This window comes from Martes martes, assembly GCF_963455335.1.
Source record: "Martes martes genome assembly, chromosome: 2".
Lineage (NCBI taxonomy): Eukaryota > Metazoa > Chordata > Mammalia > Carnivora > Mustelidae > Martes > Martes martes.
The window spans coordinates 138,917,332-138,939,111 of NC_137889.1; the positions used below are offsets into that span (position 1 = coordinate 138,917,332).

At 50.3% G+C, this 21,780-nt stretch overlaps 1 protein-coding gene across 1 annotated transcript; it reads right to left on the minus strand.

The window, feature by feature from the left end:
- Positions 1-3,359: 3,359 nt before the first annotated feature.
- TMEM271 (transmembrane protein 271) lies at positions 3,360-4,490 on the minus strand (the record flags this gene model as incomplete). The annotated part of the gene is made up of 1 exon (XM_080797096.1): positions 3,360-4,490. The coding sequence occupies one exon, from the start codon at positions 4,488-4,490 to the stop codon at positions 3,360-3,362; it is 1,131 nt and encodes a 376-aa protein (XP_080653222.1).
- Positions 4,491-21,780: the final 17,290 nt, after the last annotated feature.

Below are 21,780 nucleotides of genomic sequence, written 5' to 3' on the forward strand. Positions count from 1 at the left end.
GTTTCTGTGCCCTCATGTGTGCCTCTACTTGTGTGTGTGTTCATGCTGTGTGTGTGTGCCTGTTCAAGGCCTCTGGCCGTACTGTGCCATGACACCCACCAGGACTGAAATCTTTCATCGCCAGCTGCATGGTCTTCATCACAAACACTGTCTCACCGCTCTTTAAAATCGAATGATTGTTCAATTGAATTTCAGTCAAAAATCTAATTGTGTGGTTTGGATTTGTGTTGCCAAGGGCAGACCACCCCCTCTGACAAAGGAAAGACACCTGCGACCCTGGGAGGGCCTACTGATCAATCTAACTGATCAATCTAGGCAAACTCGCTTTGTTTGGTGGCTTCCTCATGTGTTGTCTTAGAGTACTCCCTTAAAGACAAACAACCTTTGTGTTGGAGACAATAACTTACAAACTCAGCAGTAAGCCACAGAGCAATCCTAAATGTGTTTGTTTCATCATGGTACTTCGTTGTAGTCATGAACTCGGTCTGGCCGCCAATAGGCCAGCCAGCGGTTCATTATTATTCTCAGAAGCAGAGAAAGACCCATTCTAAGAAAGTTCCAGGGACTGGCTTTATTTTCTAAGGAGCATTAAGGAATCAATTTTTAAAAACTAAAACTCATAGGAAGTAGGATGGACGGGCCTGAGAGGTGAGTGCCGTGAGGCAGGTGCCTGTCCAGGAGTGGGAGTGGCCCAAGGAAGTCAGTTCTAATTCAAAGGAAGCTCAGTAGCTTCATAATTCCCTGCCCATTTCCCTGAGTACTGATCTTTGGAACAATGTAAGTTTAGGGAGACTTGATTTTATTTCCCCTAATAAACTCTGAAAAAAAAATCCTGGTATCCCACATCATTTTATCAGCCTCTATAAAGTGGAGTTAACAATGTATGTGGAGTTAGAAAGACTCGCACCTTGAAATCTCTCGTCTAGTCTGTTGGTCACATAGAAGTTCGCCAGGAGAAATGCAGCTGTCAGCGCACCCCCAGGTGCTCCCTGCTGCCCCAGCCAGATGACCACACAGATGGCGCGAAACTCTGGCCACCTCCTGCACTGGACCCACCCACCTCACCCCCTTTCTGCCTTCTGTTCTAGCCCAAGAAATGTCTGAAACTTTAGAGAGGCCACTGATTCTGATTGCAAATCTGAAAGATTCATAAGGCATATAACGTTTTAAGCTATACAAATTCTGTTAAGATGGAACATTTCAGAAAACCAGAAGGATACTGGGAGGTCTGACATCTTATGTCCTTGCTGTTTGCTTTCTTGGGGTGGTGCCTGCCCAGTGGCCTTCCCACCCTGTGCCCACCAATCTGGGGTACACTGGCCTAGCAACCTCTGCTGTGTAAGTTCTGGGGGGTCAGCCTGGCAGCTGTCTATGAGAGTTCTGTTCCAGGAGTGGGGCGCATCCCTGCTCAGGAAGCAGGAAACATCTGGCAATTCCTTCTTGATTTGACTTAGGTAGATTGGAGAAAGTATCTTAAAAGCCACTTTTGCTGCCATGTATCATATTTTCTGGGTAAGGTTAATGGCCAGTGAGCTGGTGATGCAGAGGCATGAGAGGGACCAGGCTATGAGGACCAGCAGTTGGACTAGCTGGGCTATGCCCTCAACCTGGCTGAACCCAGAGGCTGAATATGGGCCAATAGCTGAAGAGAACTGTGGATGAGAACCCACTAAATTGGCTGTGAATCATCCTCTTTCCTCAAGCGGCATCAGCATAACAAGGAGGAAACATTGGCCTGTTGCCTCTGATCAGATCCCCCATGTTACACAGGAATTGCCCGAGCATCAGTGTGATGGGTTTGCCACCCCCACGGATCACGTGCTAACTGGTGACAGGACTCCACTCCTCTTCCTGGACATGGGACCTCTGCTCTCTAATAGCCTCCACTGCAGCTGGGATGGGGCTTTGGTTGTCTAGGTTAGGGAACTTGGGGTTTGTGCAAGATACCTGGGAGCTAAGAAGTCTCATCTCAGAGCCTGGACCTGGAAACTCCACCTCCAGCCCTAAAACTGGCTACATTGCCACAATTAGAAGTGAACCCCTATACACTAGAAAGATGTTACACGTGATTCACTTAGCTTTTCTCACCTAGAGTGTTTTGTGTGGTGCTCACCCCTGGCAGAGCACTGGATGTGCCCACACCTCCCTTTGCAGGCCAGGGTGGGGCTCTGCTCCAAGCACCTTGAGAATTACAGTCATTCCTGTCTGGCTATTCAGGCCAGGGTGGGGCTCTGCTCCAAGCACCTTGAGAATTACCGTCATTCCTGTCTGGCTCCACAAATCCAGCACATGCAATAGAACTACCTTTTGCCCCCAAGACTCTGAGCCAGCCTGGCTCCCAGCCAGCCCACCAGACCGGATGGAAACACATTTTGCTGTCACCTAGAACGCATTTCAATATGTGTGTAAGTATGCACACACGTGTATATATATCCTAAGGATATAGAAGTATGACCTTCACATCAATTAAGGCTATTTAAGGGGTGTATTTTAAATGAAATACTATAATATGCAAAATTACCAGATTAATGAATTAATTAACAGGAAAATAATCTTTGCCAGAAAAACGATGACTGTAATTTTCCAAAATAGGATCGGATTGTTCATATATATTAACCAAAAGTAAGCCCAGCTTTGCAGTAGAAACCCCACTGCCAGTCTGAAAGTTAGCTTTAGGAAGGGGTTGGTTGGATGGAGTCAACCACCAGCAGAATACAGCTGTTCAAATTCAACGCTTGACCAAATTCAACCATTTGCCCCAAACTGATTTGTGTGTCGACGCCCCCTAACTCCAATTTGATGAATATCTCAATAACATAGCAATTAATTTAATAAAGGAACTAACCAATTTTAAATTGCAATAAATTTACCAAACATTTTCACTGTTTATGGAGAGCTTTACAGTAAGAAAGTATCAACAAAAGCAGGCACATCCGTGTACAAAGTGTTGCCGCTGGGTGCTGTTTCGCTTCGGCCACCCCTAAAGTACCCGCTGCTGTTTCTGTCCTCTCAGCGTGGGTCCTTCCTCCCGCGAAATCACCCTCGCTCTCTGAGCTCTCTCACCCTGAACCGGACTTGCCAAAGAGAAGTGCGATGGGGGCGAGGCAACCCCAAGACATTTATTGTAAACTTTAAAATGGAATCCGGATACGAACAGACACAGAAAAGAAGAGAAACCTCCCAGACACAGAAATGGTGATAGTGAAGGACCAGTCTCGCGGCGAGGAGCCCTCAGCGACGCGAGGCCAGTCCGCCCCTGAAGGTGCCACGCCACGCCAGCCCTGGTCCCTCGCTGCGGCGGCCGGGCGGGGAGGCGTGCGCGGGCTCGAGCGCGGTCTGTCTGGGGTGGGCCCGGGCACTCAGCAGGCCGGGCTTGGCTCCCACGGGCGCCCCGCCTCGCAGGGTGGCCGGCAGCAGTAGGGGTAGGAGGCGTTGAGGTCGGGGTCCGAGGGCGCGTACCCCGGCAGCTCCACCGACGGGTGCCCCCCGCAGCACACCTCCACACCCGCCTCGTCGAACGCGTGGAAGACGCCCACGTTGATGTAGGAGACGGCGTGGTGCGCCGCGAAGCCCGCGCAGTCCCCCGGGGGGGTGAAGTCCGACTCCTCCGGGGACAGGATGGAAGCCTCGCTCGGCCGCGGCTGCAGCCGCCGGCCTCGCCGGCCCCGCCGGCCCCGCCGCGCCCGGGAGGCTGGCGGCTGCGCGCGGAGCCCGGGGCCGCCGCGGGGCCGCGCCAGGGCCCGGCCTCCCCTCCGCCGGCCGCGCCGGCCACGCCGAGCCTGCGACGACCTGTAGTTCTTGACCAGCAGGAGGCTGAGCAGGCCCAGGAGGCACTCGAGCGAGTTGAAGACGGTGGAAAGCACCAGGCCACGCTGGTAGTCCTTCAGCTGGCGGCACTTGGCGGACGTGGCGCTGTCCAGGGTGCTGCGGGAGCGCTGCGCGCCGGGGGCCGGGCCGGGGGCGGCAGCCGCGGCGCCCGGAGCCGGGCCAGGGGCCGCGGCCGGCGCGCGGGGCGGCAGACAGTAGTGGGAGTACTTGCGTTCCACTAGGGACACGGTGTCGCCGTCGATCACGGCGCCCGCGAAGGCGCTGAGGACCCCGAGCATGAAGACGAGAACGCCGAGCAGGAGCAGGTTCTGGCTGTTCACTGGTCCTGAGGGCCCGGCTGCGGCCCCCGGCTCTCCCGGCGCGGCCTCTGGAGCCCCTGCCGGGGCCGCGGGGACCCCAAGCCCCGGGCCCGGCCCTGGCCCCGCGAGGGGCGCGTCCCGGGGCCCGCAGCAGAGCAGGGCGGCGCCGAGCAGCGAGAGGCCGGCGGCCAGCAGCAGCCCCGAGTAGAAGGCGCCGGCGGCCGCCCCCAGCCGGAACGGCTCCCCGCGCAGCTCCGAGCCCAGCGAGAAGCACTTGAGGCCGACGGCGGCGGCGCTGAGCGCGCAGGCGAGCAGGAGGCAGGAGGAGAGCGCGGCGCAGGCCCCGCGGACGCTCCACTTCATCCTCCGCGCCCGAGCCGGCCCGCACCCCGCGCGCCCGCCGCCGCCCGCCGCCGCCCCCGCCGCCTGCGCCTCCTCCCGGCGCCGCGCGGCCGGACCGCCGGCCTCCTCCTCATCCTCCCGCGTCCTCTCTGGCCCGCGCCGCCGCCGCCGGAGTCCGCATCCTCCGCCTCGCGCCGCCGCCGCGGCCCCGCGCCGGGAACCGATGCGGCGCGGAGGACCGCAGGGCGCGCGCGCCCCCTCCCCAGCCCGCGGCGCCCCTCCCTGGACGCTCCACTCCCCCCACCCCACCCGCGGCCCCGTGAGCCTGGCCCAGGCGCCGCCCTCCTCCGCCCCCCCAGCCCCCGCAGCCCCTAGGACGCCCCTCTGCCGCCTCCCCAAGGAGAAGTGCCCCCCCCCGTCTCTTCGCCTTCCTCCCACTATCTTGGCCGCTTTGGGAACACCACCCCCCACCCCAAGGCTCTCTCCCCTCCCCCCGGACCCCCCCCCCGGGGTCCAGACCCCAGTACCTCCCACCTCTTGTGCCCCTAGGTCTGCACTTCCCCGGCGACCAGGTTCCACGCCCACCGGCCTGCCAGCGGCCTGGACGCCAGAGGAAGTTAGCTTGGGGTGCAGGGAGGAGGGGAAGAGGGGAACCCGGTGCCGTCAGGGTATGAGGGAAAGCCTGGGTACAGGAGAGGGGGAGGGGACCAGTCTGCAGGAAAGAGGAAGGAGAAGGACCCAAGAAGGGAGAGCCCAGGTGGGGAGGAGGTTTGGGTGGGGGGACGGGAGATGGGAGCCCAGAGAAGGGGTGAGCCTGGATGCTGAGGAGGATGGGTGCGGGAGTCTGGATGCCAGGGAGGGGAGGGTGAAGGAGATCAGGTGCTGGGACCCTCCAGCGCAGCCTGGGAATCGCCAGCTCCTGTGGAAGGGGGTGGTGGGGAGGTGGGTAGAGGTGCTGCCCAGCTGGAGGTGAAGCCTCCGACAGAACCTTGGATGAATCTCATTTGGACATGCGGAATTTTCCTCAGGCTCGGGTGCGTGTGAGTTAATTCATCAGAAGGCGATTCACGGCCTGAGTGCAACGGTGGGGGGGGCGAGGGGGTGGGCAGTAAAGAGCCTCTTTCTGACCATCCGAACTCAAGGTGGGTGAAGGAAGGCGTGTGGGACGAGCGAGATGGCCTTCCCCCAGGTCTCTCTGGGCCCTCCATCTTCCTCCTGAAAGGTGCCCTGGGATGGGACGTCTCCGGAAGGCCCTCCGAGGTCCCATCAGGCCGAGTGGCTGGGCCTGCGCCTGCGGTTCCTTCCACACCGTCTCTGCTGCTGCAGCAGCAAGGCCTGGGGAGCCCATGACTCACTCTGCTGGCTAACTGCAGCGTTAAATAACTTTGCGTTGCATCCAGGAGAGGCAGGCGTGGCTGCAGCTAGGGAAAGAACTGGGGGCGCTGGGGGAGCAGGGGAGATGCAGGGTGCTTTGGAACACACCTCTGTTCCTGCCACCTACTTAGCAAGTTCTGGCCTACAGAGACATCCCCCTGAGCTCACAGTTTCATGCCCCTTCCTGTGAGGAGAGCGTGACCATTGGTGCCCCGTGAGTTCCCCTGCACAAGCCCCCAGAGGTTCCTTGTTCCTGGAGAAAGCCACACCCACATTCTCAAGGCAGCCCGCGTGCAAGAGCCCCTCGCCCACATTTCACGGAAACCATCTGCCCAGTAAATGTAATATGAAGGCCCTTCATGTGGCTCTCTGGACATTTGCGTGGGATTGACTCGAAATGCGATAGCTGTGAGGAGGAGCAGGTTTCACTGTATTTTTAGCAGGCAGTGCAGATTTTAGAACATCAGCTGAACCTCCTCGTTCTGTCCTGCTCCTCATGCAGGATGACTTGCCAGAAAAGTGGGAATAGTGAGCCTTCTTTCACATTTATGGTGTATAGGTTTTAAAAGGACAGTGTGTAAATCAGCTTGTATAATAATCGTGGCACCCACGCGCGTGAGCGGAGTTGCCATGAGCTTACTTCCAATGATTATTCCGGTTTCCAGGGAGACGAGGTTTGCAGCCACCTCCGTGGAGAAGGATGGAGCAGTCTCTCCATTCCTCGTGCATGCCACGGCAGCCAGATTGATTAGGCTTTGGGGGCGGAAGTGAACTGACATTAGCTCTTCCTCCGCCCCGCCCTGATCCTCCGAAGGAGGCTGGAGGCTGGAGGCTGGAGTCCTCTCACCGGGCGGGAATGGGGGCGGGGCATGGGAGGTGGGGCTGCACTGGAAGGGGCTTTGTGGTAGCTACTGTGAAGGTCAGAGGCTTGGGACTTTTTTGAGATCTGGCCTCCTCTCTCCTTGAGTACCCCCCACACCCATCAACCCTTGGCTATACACTTTCATTCCCCTGACCACCTCTGTTCCTTAAACTCATCATGCCTCTTCCTGCCACAGGGCCTTTGCATATGCTATTCCCTCTTTCTGCTGTATGTCTCCCTTGCCACATCCTCACCTGGCTTCTGCTGTCTCATTTCTTAGATCTTAGCTTCACCTCACTAACTTTTGTTGGGTGCCTGCTGTCTTCCAAACACTGTAGAGTGTTTTGCACAGGTTTTCTTATTTAATCCTTGCAACAAACCCTGAGTCAAGTGGCCCTATTACTCTCATAGAGGCTTTCCATGAATAAGTCAGTGACTTGTGGAGTCAGGATTCAAACCCAGCCTCTGTGCACAGCCTCCCTACCCCTTCACCTCCCTCTGCCCCCACTAACCTCCCTCTCTGCTTCCCCTCCTCCCTGTCTCCCCACCTCCCTGCCCCCCCCAGCAGAGGGTTCCCCATAACAGGTAGGAACTCCTGGTGGTCTAAACGTCTGTCTTTCCCATCATGGTTGCTCAGTGCAGGCAGAGTCTATGTCCATCTTGTCTCCCTGCTTCTCCCCATCAGGATTCAGTCCTGCTCTGGCTGTGTGGAATGAGTGAATGAGCGAATGAATGAGCAGTGGTCAGCTGCTAACCTTGTGTCATTCTGTCCTGTGACAGAATCTAAACATCTGTTTGGTTCTGCTCACTGGGAGAACAGGCCAGGCCAGCAGGCAGAAGAGGCATCCACCTCTGTGTTGAGGTTAAGGAAGGCTCTCTAGGAGGGAGCCACGAGGGAGGTGGGAGCAGGCAGCAGGAGGAAAAGCTGAGGAGGGAGCTGGGAACTCCTGGACCTCCAGAAACCTTGGGGCCAGAGAGCAGGTGACGTGTCATGAAGGGTCTTGAGCCGTGCCAGTTTGGAATTCATCTTGAGGTTGGGGAGACCCTAGATGGGCAAGTGGATGCTATGGTGCGTGTTTTGGAGGAGCACTACCCAGGGTTCAGTCCAAGACTGGGTTGAGGAGATGAAGGCATGTGGGAGTGGTGGGAGCATTTGGGGCACAGATGGAAGGGTCCTGCCCCATCATGGTGCTCATTGTAAGATGCTCATTGCAAGTGCTATTTGCTGTCTAGCACTGAGCAGATAGTCACCTATCTTCCCCTCTGTCTGTAGGAAGGAGGGCCAGCAGTCTGTGGTCCCTGTGTTGTTGTGTTTTTTTTAAGATTTTATTTATTTATTTGAAAGAAGGAGCATGAGCAGAGCAGGGGGAGGGGCAGAGGGAGGGGGAGAAGCAAACTCCCCACTGAGCAGGACTCTGAGATCATGACCTGAGCTGAAGGCAGACACTTAACCAACTGAGCCACCCAGGTGCCCCTGTGGTCTCTGTTATACAGAGCTTCCTTTTAGGGTGACCCCATAACTATCCCTCTCTCAGGGGAAGGGCCTCTCTGCACCTGAAGTGGTTTCTGACATCTATAAACAGGGGTGTGAATTGGAATGACCCACGTACATTTTGAAAACTGATTCTATTGCTTTCTGGTGGAATCCTTTCCCCTAACCCCTGCCAGACTCAACTGTGAAGCCCCTTCCCTCCCAGCCATGCAGCATAGCCAGAGGGGCCCCCGGGAGGGAGTAGCTGTGGTCTACAGTGGGGTGATTTGGGGCACTCAGAGGTCAGGCAAGGGACCCACTCTGGAAAGAAGCAACACCCCAGTGAACAATGACTTCAGACCCGTTGTTGGGGCAGAAGGAGTGATTCTAAACCTCACAGAGCCTACCAGAGACCCATCACAGGGACCAGCGTAGCCCCTCCAAGTGGGACACATCACTGCCTGAGTCTAAAGACAGGGAACCAGAGCCCAGAGATGGTGACTCAAACCGTCATGTGTTGTTGTTGTTGCTGTTTTCTGATTACAACAGTTATCATACTTCAAGCGAAGAATATTTTTCCTATCAGCTTTAAATTTCATTTTAATATTTACATGTTTATTAGCATTTGAAATCCAGTCTCCTAGAGAATTGACTTGAGTTAATTTGATTGATTCTAATTATTTTTTTCTAATTTATCATTTAACTTTTTGGTATTTTTATCCTTTATCTTTTTAACTGGCTAAATAGTCAAATTTTTCTCTTATTAATTCTCAGCCCCCATTTTCCAGGAGCAATCAATATGGATCTTCACTTACCGATGTGGTTTGTGCATTTCCGTACCAGCTCTGCATAGGGGATGGACAATCTGAAGAATCACTCTCACAAAACCAGAGCCAGTGAGCTCTGCAAGATGCAAGAATGCACCTTCATTATTATTTCAAGTGCTTTTGTCTTGTGAGATATAATAGATCCACAGAAAAAGTCCGTAAAATACACATGTAACAGCCTAATGACTTATAAGTGAGCATCTAGATACTTGCTGCCAAGTGAAGGACCAATATGGCAGGACCTGAGTACATAGCAGGTCCCTCCCCAGTCACTGCACCCCTCCCGGAAAGGCTCTGCCAACTTCATGTGAAACCACCTCCTTGTGTTCACTTAGACTTCTATCACCTGGCATGCACCCCTAAGTATTTTAGCTTGGCTTTGTGTGGTTTTTGAACTCTTATAAGTGGAATTATAGAACATGATTGTTGTATGTCTGCTTTCCTTCATCCAACTTGATATCTGTAAAATTTATGCCTGTCGATTTAGGTGTAGCTTGTTCACTTTCATTACCGGATACTAAGCCATTATAAGAATATGCCACAATGTATTTATCCATCTTACTGATGATTTGATTTGATGGTTTATAGTTTAAATGACTAAAGCTGTTGTGAACTTCTTTGTGTGTGTGTACTGATGTACACGCTTTGGCGTGCATTTTGTCAGATCATGAGGAATATATCTGTTCAGATTTTCGCACTCTTTTTTACTGAGACACAATTGACAGGTGATTAGCAATCACTAATTTCCAAGCGTACAACTGCACACAGTGGTGATAATAGGGCTGTTCCACTCTGCACAAAGCCCCTTGTGTCAGTCTGCCTCTCCTCACTCCAGCTCCCACGCCCCTGCTCATCTGCCTTCTGGGCTAGAGTTTAAGGATAAGATTTCATATACCTAGAATCATAAAATATATATTCTTTTATGACTGCTTCTTGCATTTAGCATAATTCTTTATTTTTATCCATTCATACATATTGCTGAGCCCAATTCCACCAAAATTTGTTTACCCATCCACAAATTGGAGGATATTACAGCTTTTTCCACTTGAAGTTATTATGAATAAAACTGCTATTAAGATCCATGTACAAGTCTTTTGTAAACATATATTTTTTTGTTTTTTTTCTTAAGATTTTATTTATTTATTTGACAGATATCACAAGCAGGCAGAGAGACAGGCAGAGAGAGAGGGGGGAAGCAGGCACCCTGCTGAGCAGAGAGCCCGATGCCGATGCCGGGCTCAATCCCAGGACCCTGGGATCATGACCTGAGCTGAAAGCAGAGGCTTTAACCCACTGAGCCACCTAGGTGCCCCTAAACATATGTTTTAATGTCTCTTGGGTATATACCTAGGAGTGGGATTGCTAGGTTCTACAATAAGTTTGTATTTAACTTTATAAGAAACTGACAAACTCTTTTCCAGAGTGACTGTGCCACTGTGTGCTCCCCACCGCCTTGTATGACAGTTCCACACCCTCACCAGACCTTGGGGCTGTCTGCAATCTTCCTTCCAATGTTGACCATGCTGGTGGGTCTGCAGTGGTATCTCACTGCAGTTTTAATTTGCATTACTCTGGTGACTAATGATGGTGAACCTCCAACATTTCTTCTTTGGCAAAGTATCTGCTCCTAAGAGCTCATAAGAAGTTAATAAGTTATGGCCTTTTGTTTATCTTCTTTCACAAAATATCTTTCTAAATCTTCTCCAATTTTTAACAATTGGGCTGTTTTCATGTAATTGAGATGTACGAGCTCTTTATACATTCCAGACACAAGTTCTTCACCAGGCACTTGTACAAATATTCTCCCTGTCTTGGACTTGTCTTTCAATCTGCTCGTCAGTACCTTGTAAAAAGCAAAAATTTTCCATTTTGTTGGAGTCTGATTTATTACTTTTTTCTTTGTGAGTTTTGTGTCCTGTCTAGGGAACATTTGCTTAAACCAAGGCTACAAATATTTTCTTTTATGTCTTTCAAGAGTTTTACAGTTTTAGCCCTTACATGTAAGTGTCTGATCCACTTTGAGTTAATTTTTGTGTATGGTGTGACGTAACAACCAAGGCTGTTATTGTTGAAGATGATGTCCAACTGTTCCAGTATCATTTGCTGAAAATACTCACATTTCCCATTAAACTACCTTGGCACTTTTATTGAAAATCAATTGTTTGTAAAAATGCAAGTCTATTTCTACATTCCCAATGCTGTCCCATTGAGCTATATGTCTGTCCTATGCCAATACTATACTGTATTTACTACTGTAGCCCTCTAGTAAATTTTGAAATCTGGCAGAATAAGTCCTCCAAATTTGTTCTTTTACAAAATCATTTTGACCACTCTAGATCCTTTGATCTTCCATATAAATTTTAGAATCACTTTGTCAGTTTCTACCCAAAAATGTCTATCAGACTTTTGATTGGGGTCATATTGAACCTATAGATTACTTTGGGTAGAAATGATTTGTTAGCAATATTAAATTTTCTAATCCGTGAATGTGATTTGTCTCTACATTTATGTCTTTATTAATTTCTCTGAATATTTTATAATTTTTCAGTATATAGGCCTTGTACACATTTTGCTAAACTTACCTGTAAGTATTTCATATAGTTAATACTTTTATAAATGCTACTTTAAATAATATTTTATTGTCCAATTGTTCTGTTAGTAGTATATGGAGATACAATTGATTACTTAAACTCTACCACCTTGTTAAGTCCACTTATTAGTTCTAACAGCTAGGGTTTTGTTTGTTTGTTTGTTTGTTTGTTTGTTTGTTTTTGAGAGAGAATGAGAGACAGAGCATGACAGGGGGAGGGGCAGAGGGACAAAGAGAACCTCAAGTAGGCTCCACACTTAGTGCAGAGCCCAATAAGGGGCTCAACGTAGGGCTCGATCCCATGACCCTGAAGTCATGACCTCAGCAAAATCAAGAGTTGGTCAATTAACCAACTGAATCACCCAGGCCCCTTCTAACATCCATTTTTGTAGGTTCCTTAAGATTTTCCACATAGACAACATGTCATAAGTAAGTAGAAACGGCTCAATGCTTCCCTTCTCCCTTGCATGCCTTTTATCTCTTTTCTCTGCTAGGGTGCACCTGCTTGGCCCTCACGCAGAGCAGAGGTGGTAAGAGTAATATCCTTGCCTTGCCCCTGATCTCATGGGAAATCATTTGGTCCTTCAACCTTCAGTCTGATGTAAGCCATAGGCTTTTGTAGATAACTTTTCCCCAGTTAAAATCTAGTTCTGTGTTCTGAGAGTTTTTATCATGAATAGGTGATGAATTTTTTCAAACGTCTTTTTTGTTGTCATAATCTATTATCCTTTTTACACGTAGGTGGATACACATATCCTTTTTACATATCATTTTACCGAAGTTTTTAGGCCTGTGTTAATTAGGAGTATTACTTATAGTTTTCATTCTTGTGATGTTTTTGTCTTGTTTTAGTGTCAGAGTGATGCTGACTTCATAAATGAGTTGGGAAATGCTCTCTGATTTCCTCTTTTCTGTAAAGGTTTGTATAAAATTAATATTATTTCCTGCTTATTATTTCTTACTTAGGAAATCACTTCCTTAAGTGTTTGGTAGAATTCACTTGTGAAACCATTGTGAAAGTTTTCTTTCTGGGATGATTTTACCTATAAATTCAAATACATTCAAAAAATTTGAAAACAGTTTTGGAGATATTTGGGTTAAAAGAGTTTTTAATGAATGCTAATAGTTTGTGTCTTTCAAGGAATTTGTCTATTACATTTATGTTTTTAGATTTGTGGGCATAAAGTTGTCCACAATATAAGTGGTTAACTTATAAGTTGGTTTTTCTTTTTCAGTCTGTTAATGTGGCACATGACATTCCTTGAGTTTCAATATTAAACCAACCTTGCATTCCTGATATAAATCCCACTTAGTCATTGTCAAGCACGTAGCATCTTCTGCCTGTTATCAGGAGGAGAAACACAAAGATTTCTGCCCTCTACATCTTGGTGTTAGAGCCACCAAACACACACACACACACACACACACACACACACACACCCCACACCACAGTCAAGCACTGAAGGGAACAAGCTCCTCACACTAGAAGTCACAGACCAAGATCAGCGTTAGTGGTGAATGTTAGTCTCCCATGGCCAGTAGATCCTTCCCAGTGGCGGATGCATGGCCATTAGCCTGCATGCACCCCTTTCATGCTGCAGCGGAAAACTCCAGCCCTCACCGCATGGACGGGGCATAGCAGTGGGCTTGGTCAGATGCCAAATGGTGTACACACTTCAGCAGAACAAAGGAGCACACACTGAAGCTGAAAAAGAAAGATATTCCCACACAAGGTGATAAGCCCAACAGACTGTGAGTTTTTGTTTGTTTGTTTGTTTGTTTACCTTTGGTTTAGTGACTTAAAATAACAATGCGTGAATCAAATCTCTTAATTTGAACTTGAATTTATTTTAAAAAGTTCAATAAATCTTAAAGAATAAAATGTTGAAAAAATTTAATTCTTTAGCATCTATAGGATCTGTAGTGAAATTCCTTATTTCATTGCTGATATTAGTAATTTGTGTGATTTTCTTGATCAACTTGACTAGAGGTTCATCAATATTTCTGGTCATTTCAAAAAAACTAGTGTTCAGTTTCATTATTTTCTTTTTGTTTGCTTTATATTTCATTGATTTCTCCTCTTCCATTAGTATCTTTTTTCCTGCTTACTTTGTCTTTTTTTTTATTGTGTTATGTTTGTCACAATACAATACATTACTTTGTCTTTAGTTTATTCTTTTTCTAGTTCTGATTTGAGACCTTTCTTCTTTTCTTATATAATCATTTAATGCTATAAATTTTCCTTTAAACATTGCTTAGTAGCTTAAAATAACAAGTGAATTGAGCTTGAATTCATAAAAGAAATTTTCACTTTTTCTTTATACTCCCCCACAACTTTTTTAAGGTGCTACCTGATGGAAAATACTAAATGGGAGTCCTCAAACTTGAAAAGAGTTGGAAGGACAGATGGATGGTGGATGGATCGATGGTTGAGGGATGCAGGATGGAGGAGAGATGTGGGATGGATAAATAGGTTGGATGGATGGATAAAGTAAGATACAAGAGACGCCTTGAATGGACCAATGATGATAATGACTCATGAACCAGGGAAGAGGATTAACTCAATTCTGCATCTGCTAAAAAAAAAAAGTTAGCTTCTTGCATTATGCTGAGGTAGTAAACAGCCTCAGATGAGCATGGTTTACAACAAACAAAGTACCCTCATTCACATCACATGGTTGTTGGACAGCTGTGGTATGTCCTCTTCATTATGGGACCTCAAATAGGGAAACAGCCCCTTTGGGGGTGAGGTGTTTTTATGGAAAAAGGACAAAAGGCAACGGTGGACCTATCCTATGGCTGTTTAGAAGTAACATTTTCACTTCCTCCCATATTACCAAAGCCACAGGTCAGTTGCTTAAGGTCAGTTGCAGGGATGGAGGGGATGGATCTCAATTCTGTTACTAGAATGTTGGCCACAGCTTTATAACTCCAGCTGGGCAGTAGTGTTTTATCCCAACTCCAGGCCCTGAAGCCACCTTCCTTGCAGCTACAGTTTCTTCTGGGCAGACCGATCCTTTGAGCCAGACTATTCTATCACAGGGCTTTTAAGTCTTCCTCTTTGTCCTTGGCTCTATGATCATTACTTGAGTTTTTCTGTCTCAGTCCACTACAATCACACACCTCTCCTGAACTGAGGACCCTCTCCCTTATTACTCGTTTTCTAATGCATTCCGTCTGTCTCTTCACTCTCACTTCCTGTGGTGAGTCCCACACCAAGATTCCAGGCTTCGGCCATGCCAATCTTCTTGGCTGGCTGAGAAATGGGATGAAGAGGGAAACCAAATCCACAGTACACTCCAGTCCCCATTGCTGTCAGCAGTCCTTTACTCAAAGCCTGCCCCAGCAGGTGCCATTGGGTGTTTGTAGGGCCCAATTTTTGTTCAGACATCCATCTTCTTCCAAATAGCCCAGATGGCTCAGGGACAATGACCCTCCTGTTAGTTTGTGACCTCCTTGGGAGCTTCTCAGGTGAAATCTGAAACAGGTCTCCAGGCAGAAAGGGCAGGGAGAGACGGAAGAAAGAGGCAGTCTCCTTTGGGTTGGCAAATGGCAGGTTTAAGAAGCAGGGAAATTTACCCATTAGTCTTGTCTGGGGCAGCCACAATACAAGAAGATCTTCACATCTGCCTTCCAGAATCTTGAACGTTTACATAGTGGTCTTAAGGGTGTTCAGTCACATAAACAATCCAAATAATCTCAACACATTACTCTCTCAAGTCTGCTCTTTGGAACAGCTTCTAGGAGTGGGGAGATCAAACAGAAGGAACATTCCAAGGACAGATGAGAGAATGAAGAGCCTCAAATTACCCAGGTCCAACTCACAGGTCAACAAGCTGTCAAGTCCTCTTAGTGTCCTCCTCCAATACCTCCACTAGCTCCAGGGGTGGGCTATGATTAACCCGGTAACCAAAAGTAAGCCAGGAGGTAGCAAACATTTTTTGTCAAGGGCCAGATGGTAAATATTTTAGGCTTTAAAGGCCATTTGGTCTCTGTTGTATGCACTCAGCTGCAAGCAACCCATGTGTGAAGCCCACTGTGGGCCACCTCTCCCTAGAGGTCATGCCCCTCAGGGGTGCCTCCCGTCTCCACTGTGGGCTTTCCTAGACTCTGTCACTTCTTGGGGGCCAGTCAGATAAGCCAGTCAGCCCTGCCTGCCACTGCCACCAGCTGAGGACCCCTTGGTCACTGCTGAGGGGTGCAGAGCTGGAAGGAGGAGAGAAGCCAGCCCTTGAGCTATAGGGTCCACACTGCATATCTTCAGGGACCCCTGGTCACCCAACCTCCTGAACTTGGATTGTGTGAGATGACACATTTCCTTCACGTTTCAGGTAGTTCAAGCTGGTATCTGCTACTGTCCTGGCTGCTCTGAGCAGGACCTCACAGCAGCATCTAGCGTCCAGGTGGCTGGGCTCCAGCTTGCCACGCCCACCCACCCCAGGACCACTCCCAGGGCACTTCCAGCTTCATCTCTGAGGCTGTCCCATGAAACATCCACATCCTGTATGTGTGGTGCTGGCAACAGTCTCTGGGTGGGAAAACCTCATTTCAGTGCTTGGAGGCGGCATGGAGCTGGGAGGCTTCCATGTGGAAGCTCAGCAGAAGATCACGGACCAGAAGCAGAAGGGTGATAATGCACATCTAAGGTCCAGGCTGCCTCAGCCCCAGGTGCTGTCCTCAGGAGCAAGTAGTGGCTTGGGTGTGTCTGGCGCAGCTGCCAACTGGGGAGACTGTGGTCTCAGAGGACCAGGTTCCACTTGGCAGGGCCTGGTTATCCAACCTGGCTTTGTAGGGTACAGCAGCTGATCTTGAAGTAACTGCAATGGTGAATTTGACGTGTCACCTGGGCTGGGCGACTGGATACCTAGATATTTGGCTAAATGTGATTTCCAGGTTGGTCTGTCAGTGTTTCCAGATGAGGTCAGCACTTGAGTCGGTGGGCTCAGCAAAGCAGCCTCATCCAACACTTTGCAGGTGTGCATAGAACCAGCAGTGAACAAAGGAAGCCTTCCTTCTGCTGGACTGCTGAGCGGGGGCAGGAGCACACAGCATTGCTTCCCTGGGTCTCCAACTTGTGGACAGCAGACTGTGGGACTTCCTAGCCTCCATAGCTGCCCAAGTCAATTCCTGGAAGTAAATCTCCTTCTTTCTCCATCTCTATATTCTATTGGTTCTGTTTCTCTGGGGTCCCTGTCTAGTACAATAACTGAATTTTCATGCACAGATAAACATCTTACAGTCTTTCTCTGCAGTTATAGAAAAGCTGCTCAAATGGCTGGAACGACAAACTGCAGGGCAGGACAGGTTCTAGCTCTGTCCCTGCAGGTTCTTGGGCTCTTCCCTCCTCTGGTCTTGGCTCCACCTCAGACTTGCTTTCCCCAAGACAGCTGCAACTGGGGTCAGTCCAGGAGAAGGAAAGAACCATGATTGCTCAATGGAGGCCAGGACCTTTCCCCTCGGCATCTGTAGCAGATGTCAGGAAAAACCTTCAGTGTGGCTCAGCTCTTGTCCCCAACAAGTCTGGCCAGAAGGCTGAGGCTGGATTAGACCAGGCAAACGGTGGCCCATGGGCCAAATATGGCCCACCACCTTGTGAGTAACCTAGGGCTGTCCTAACCAAATACACAAAGTGGGGGGCTTACAACAACAGAAATGTACTGTCTCTCAGTTCTGATCCAAGAACAGAAGTCCAGGATCAAGAGCAGGTTTCCTCTGGGGGCTGTGAGGGGCATCTACTCCAGACCTTTCTTCATCCTTTGGTGGTGCTGGCAACCTTTGATGTCCCTTGGCTTTTAGACCAGTTCTCCAATCTCTGCCTCCATCCTTGGATGGCATTCTCCTCTGTGGCTCTTCTTATAAAGACACCAGTGGATGGGTTTAGGGCCCATGCTGATCCTGTGTGTCTTCATTTTAAATTGGTTACATCTGCAAATACCTGATCTCCAGACAAGACCACATTCACAAATTCCAAGTTAAAAAACAAAAGGCACAAGTAAATTCAGCACAGCCTTCTTTATTATAGTTTTGAAAAGAAAAAACAAGGCAAACCCCAGTGGTGCTGAGGGGATGCCTGCCCCGACTTCCCCGCTCCCTGAGCCCCAACCCCATGGAGGCAGAATGCTACCTGGCCAGCAGTCACAGCTACTGGTCCTCTTTTTGGTTAGGTGAAGTGAAACAGTTCAAGGTCTATAAGCTTAAGAGCTCCATCTCCTCTGCTCTCTTCCCCTGGATGGGTGTCTGGTAATAGCCTGGGCAAACGTGGGCATCCCTGGTTCTGGCCACCTGGCCTGCACACAAGGCCACTCCTCCCATGGGGGGTCATCCACACTCCCACCTGTTCCAGAACTGGCAGAGAACAGGGCATCATTTATTTTCCCTCAAAACTCAAACAGAAGTTGCCTAAATAGCCATGAAGAGGACATTGAATAAGCTATGGTAACTTCACAGAGTAGAATTCTGTGGAGCCACTAAAAATATTGATGGGCCGGTTACAAAACATCCTGTGTCCTGTGGTTTCATTGTGGAATGGTTCACACCACCATGCGTGCCAAGAGGAGAGAGTCTGCAGAGATCTGACACCATCAATGTGCACAAAGCTCTTGGGATGGAAACACCATTAGAGAGTGAGGTCTGCACTCCTCCCGTGGACACTCCCTCTTCCAGGCAGGTGAAGGCGTGATCTTTCTCTGCATCTCTAGCTCTCCAACAATACATGTTTTCCCATGTGGCTTCCAGGAGTTCTATTTCAAAGGGAAATCGGCATCTTGTTTGGTGGTGACATGCTGGCCCAAGAACCGTCCCAGGTCCTTGCCTCTGGTCCACCTTAGCCACTTCTGACCAGCCCACCTGGCCCAGCTGGTACTGACCAGTCTCTTTCCCAGAGAGAACACCTTTCCCCTCATGGGGGGGGGGGGCTCCTCCTGCCCCCTCTGGCTGTAGATGAAATACCCTCCATGGGGTAGGGCATCTGGGTTTCTGAATTGCTGCCCAAGGAGGTGGGAGTACCCTGCAATGTGGAGAGCTCATTTCACGTGGGCAAACTGGCCAGGGGAAAGTCCCCCTCCATTCTCTTTCTGTGGCTGTTCCAAGGTGTGGTTTCTCTATGCAAGCCTGAGGGGCAACCAGAGGTCCTTGAGAGCCCCGAGGCTCAGGGTGCTAACTTGGCTTGGCTCCAGCCCTCCCCGACTCCCTTTCTGCCCACCCCCACTGCTGTCTGGGATTGAATCTCCCTTATGGAGTATTCACACTTAAGCCATGCCCCACACTCTGTTTTCTAGAGAATCCAGGAGTATAAGTTACATGTGCTGCATGAAAAAATGCCCCAAAACTCATGGCTTAAACAATTTCATTTGCTCATGGTTCTGTGAGTTAGTCATTTGGGTTGGGATCAGCTGGGCAGTTTTATGCCAGTCTTGCCCCAGTCACAGTGAAGCCATGGTCAACTGACAGCTGTCCTAAGATGACTCCCTTGTAAGTCAGGAAGCTGGGGCTAACCCTTGGCTTGTTGGACTAGGAGAGACCTCAGCCATTGCCACAGCTCCTGCCCTTCCCCTCCCCAACCTGCTGCCCCTAGGAGTGGGCTTACCAGGGACAACCAGTCAGGAACCCCCTAAATTACCCTTGGAAGACCCCAGATCCTGCTGGAATGGGGCTAGGGAGGCCCAGACCATCAGAAGGATGTGTGTTCTGCCTCCTGTCCCCACATCTGCCCTTTCCGCTCCAGATGCAGTCCCTAGGACCACCAGGTGTTGGCCCTCCCACCACAACCTTAGCAGAGGAACATGGTGCTGAGGTTTACAGTCTCCCACCCCAGGACAGGGACTCAGGCACATCAAACATGAGTCTGCCCTACCAGAAGATATCTACAAAATGAGTGAGAAAGTGCTGATTCCTCCTGGACACCATTCCCCAAACACCGAGCACAGGCCTTGCTTTCTCTTCTTGATCCAACATTATTCTTTACCCAAGAATTGCTGTACCTGCCCCACCCCCACCGACCCACCCAGGTCAGCACAGAGCCCAGACAGGTGGATACATCAGCCACTCATCCCACTACCCCCAGCTCGGCAGCCCTCCTTCCATACCCACTCCACTTGGATCTCTGTCCTCTCCCACAGCCCCCAACCTCCCCTCCACTCTCCCTGGTCATGCAGGGGTGGGTTCCTCAGTGGCCTGTTGTCAGTAGGACCTCATGTTGTGCTGGTGCCCATGCCACACACACTTTATATCACCACTTCTCACCACCACCACCTCCAAAAAAACCCACAGCAAGATCTTGTTGGCCAGAAACCAAGTGGGGGCCTGGAAAAGCTGAAAGAATTCCCTGAGGTCGGGCAGCTGGTGGGAGCAGAGAACAGAGTCAGGGTCGGGGCTGCACACCCACCCTCAGCCCACTCGATGCCCCAGGCCCCATCCTGGTGTCAGAGTCTGATGCATCTCCCCACTCACCAACACCCCCCTTTCCCAATGGCAACATGGCCAGTTAGCTCCTCTCCTGTCATCCCTCTGGCAAAACTCATCCTATGGAAGTAGAGAGGCTTGATGGATATGCCCTTTCTCTGCGCTGGAAATGGGATGAGATTTCTGAGTGTGAGCTCTGGTTTTTCTCACCCCTGCCATCCCCTGCCATCCCTCTTGCCTAGTTAATTTTAATTTCAGGCATAATACTCCTTGTGCAATTGCATCCGCTCCACAGTTTGGGATAAGAAACTGGAGTTCTCTTCATGTAATAGCTATTTAAGACATATTTCTTTTTATAAATGGCTCCCAGGGTGTACTTGCTAATTTTGAAATCCCACATTATGATGAAGTAAAATTAATAGGAACCCAGCAAAGGAGAAAACCCATTTCTCTTCAGGCATCTCCCACATTCATTTGTGGAGAGGTTACCTATTGTATCTCATGGGCCTTTGGCAAGGGTGTACATCAGCAACGTATCCACAGGCCCACCTCCCAGGTGTCCCGCTCAGGTGTTCCTCATGGGTGTCTCTCACACACATCCATCACGAGAGCAACTCACAGGTGCACTCAGAGGTGTCCCTCAGGCACACATCATAGGCATACCTCACAAGTATGCCTCATGGGTGTAGCTCGAAAGTATATTTCACAGGCTTATCTCATAGGTGTATCCCTAACTGCCTCCAGGGTCCATCCCTCAGGCCTGCTCAGGGCTGCTCAGGGCCCTGTGCACCATCAGTGGGTGTGCCAGGAAACGAGATGAGGGAGAGCAGAAGCCAATCCAGCCAGTGTGTGGTTCAGCAGTTCTCCTGGGGTCCCACAGGGGCAGTAGCTGGGATATTTACACATGACCCCATGAGCCACAGGTCAAGGACTCCTCCACGGATGTAAACTCCTGATGTCTCTGGGCTCCCACACCTGCCGACACTGCAGGCTCAGGGGCAAGGAAACCTATGCGTAAAGTGGCCCAGGTACCACAGAGTGGGTCTGGTGGGCACACTGTGTAATGGCGAGGGGTGGGGGAATGCCCATGCTCTGAGCTCCCGTGAGTTCCACCCATCACCCCAGGTGTCGAGCTGTGGTGGGATAATGCCCTGAGTTCCTCAGCCAGCTCCCTCCTCCACTCCCCACCCACTCTGCAAGGAGCCCCCACCACCAATCCTGAGTACGTTGTGCCTCTGACCCCACAGCCATGTCGCTCCCACGGCTGCGACCTAGCCCTTCTGATACCAGACATGGGTGCATCCCTCACCAGCGGGCCTCCCCTGCCCCAGTAGGGCTGCCACCCAGTGCTTCATAGGCAGGGGAACTTCACACCTCAGCCCCATGCCCTCAGCCCTGCATGGAAGGAGCCAGCTGGCAGGAGTGGGGGAGCAGAAGCAGGGAGGGTGGCTGCCGCCGAGAGTGTGCCTCTGGGTGGATTGAGCCGAGGATTTAGGAAGTGTCCCCCCCAAAGACTCAGCTGCCCTGGGCCCCTCAGCCAGACAGACACCTCATTGGCATGTCCCTCACATCAGGCATCACTTGGACTGCAGCTCTGAGCGTCTGGAGACAACGCACTGGAAGGCTCTGGGAGCCGTCTGGGGACTGAATTCAGAGCAAGGGGACCCCCAACCCTGGCCCCCAATCTAAGCACCACAGCACCCCACCCACAGCACCTGCCTCCCTCTTCTCCCCCAGTCCCCAGGCAGAACTCACTATTTTTAGGAAAAGTGGGATGCTCAGAGCAG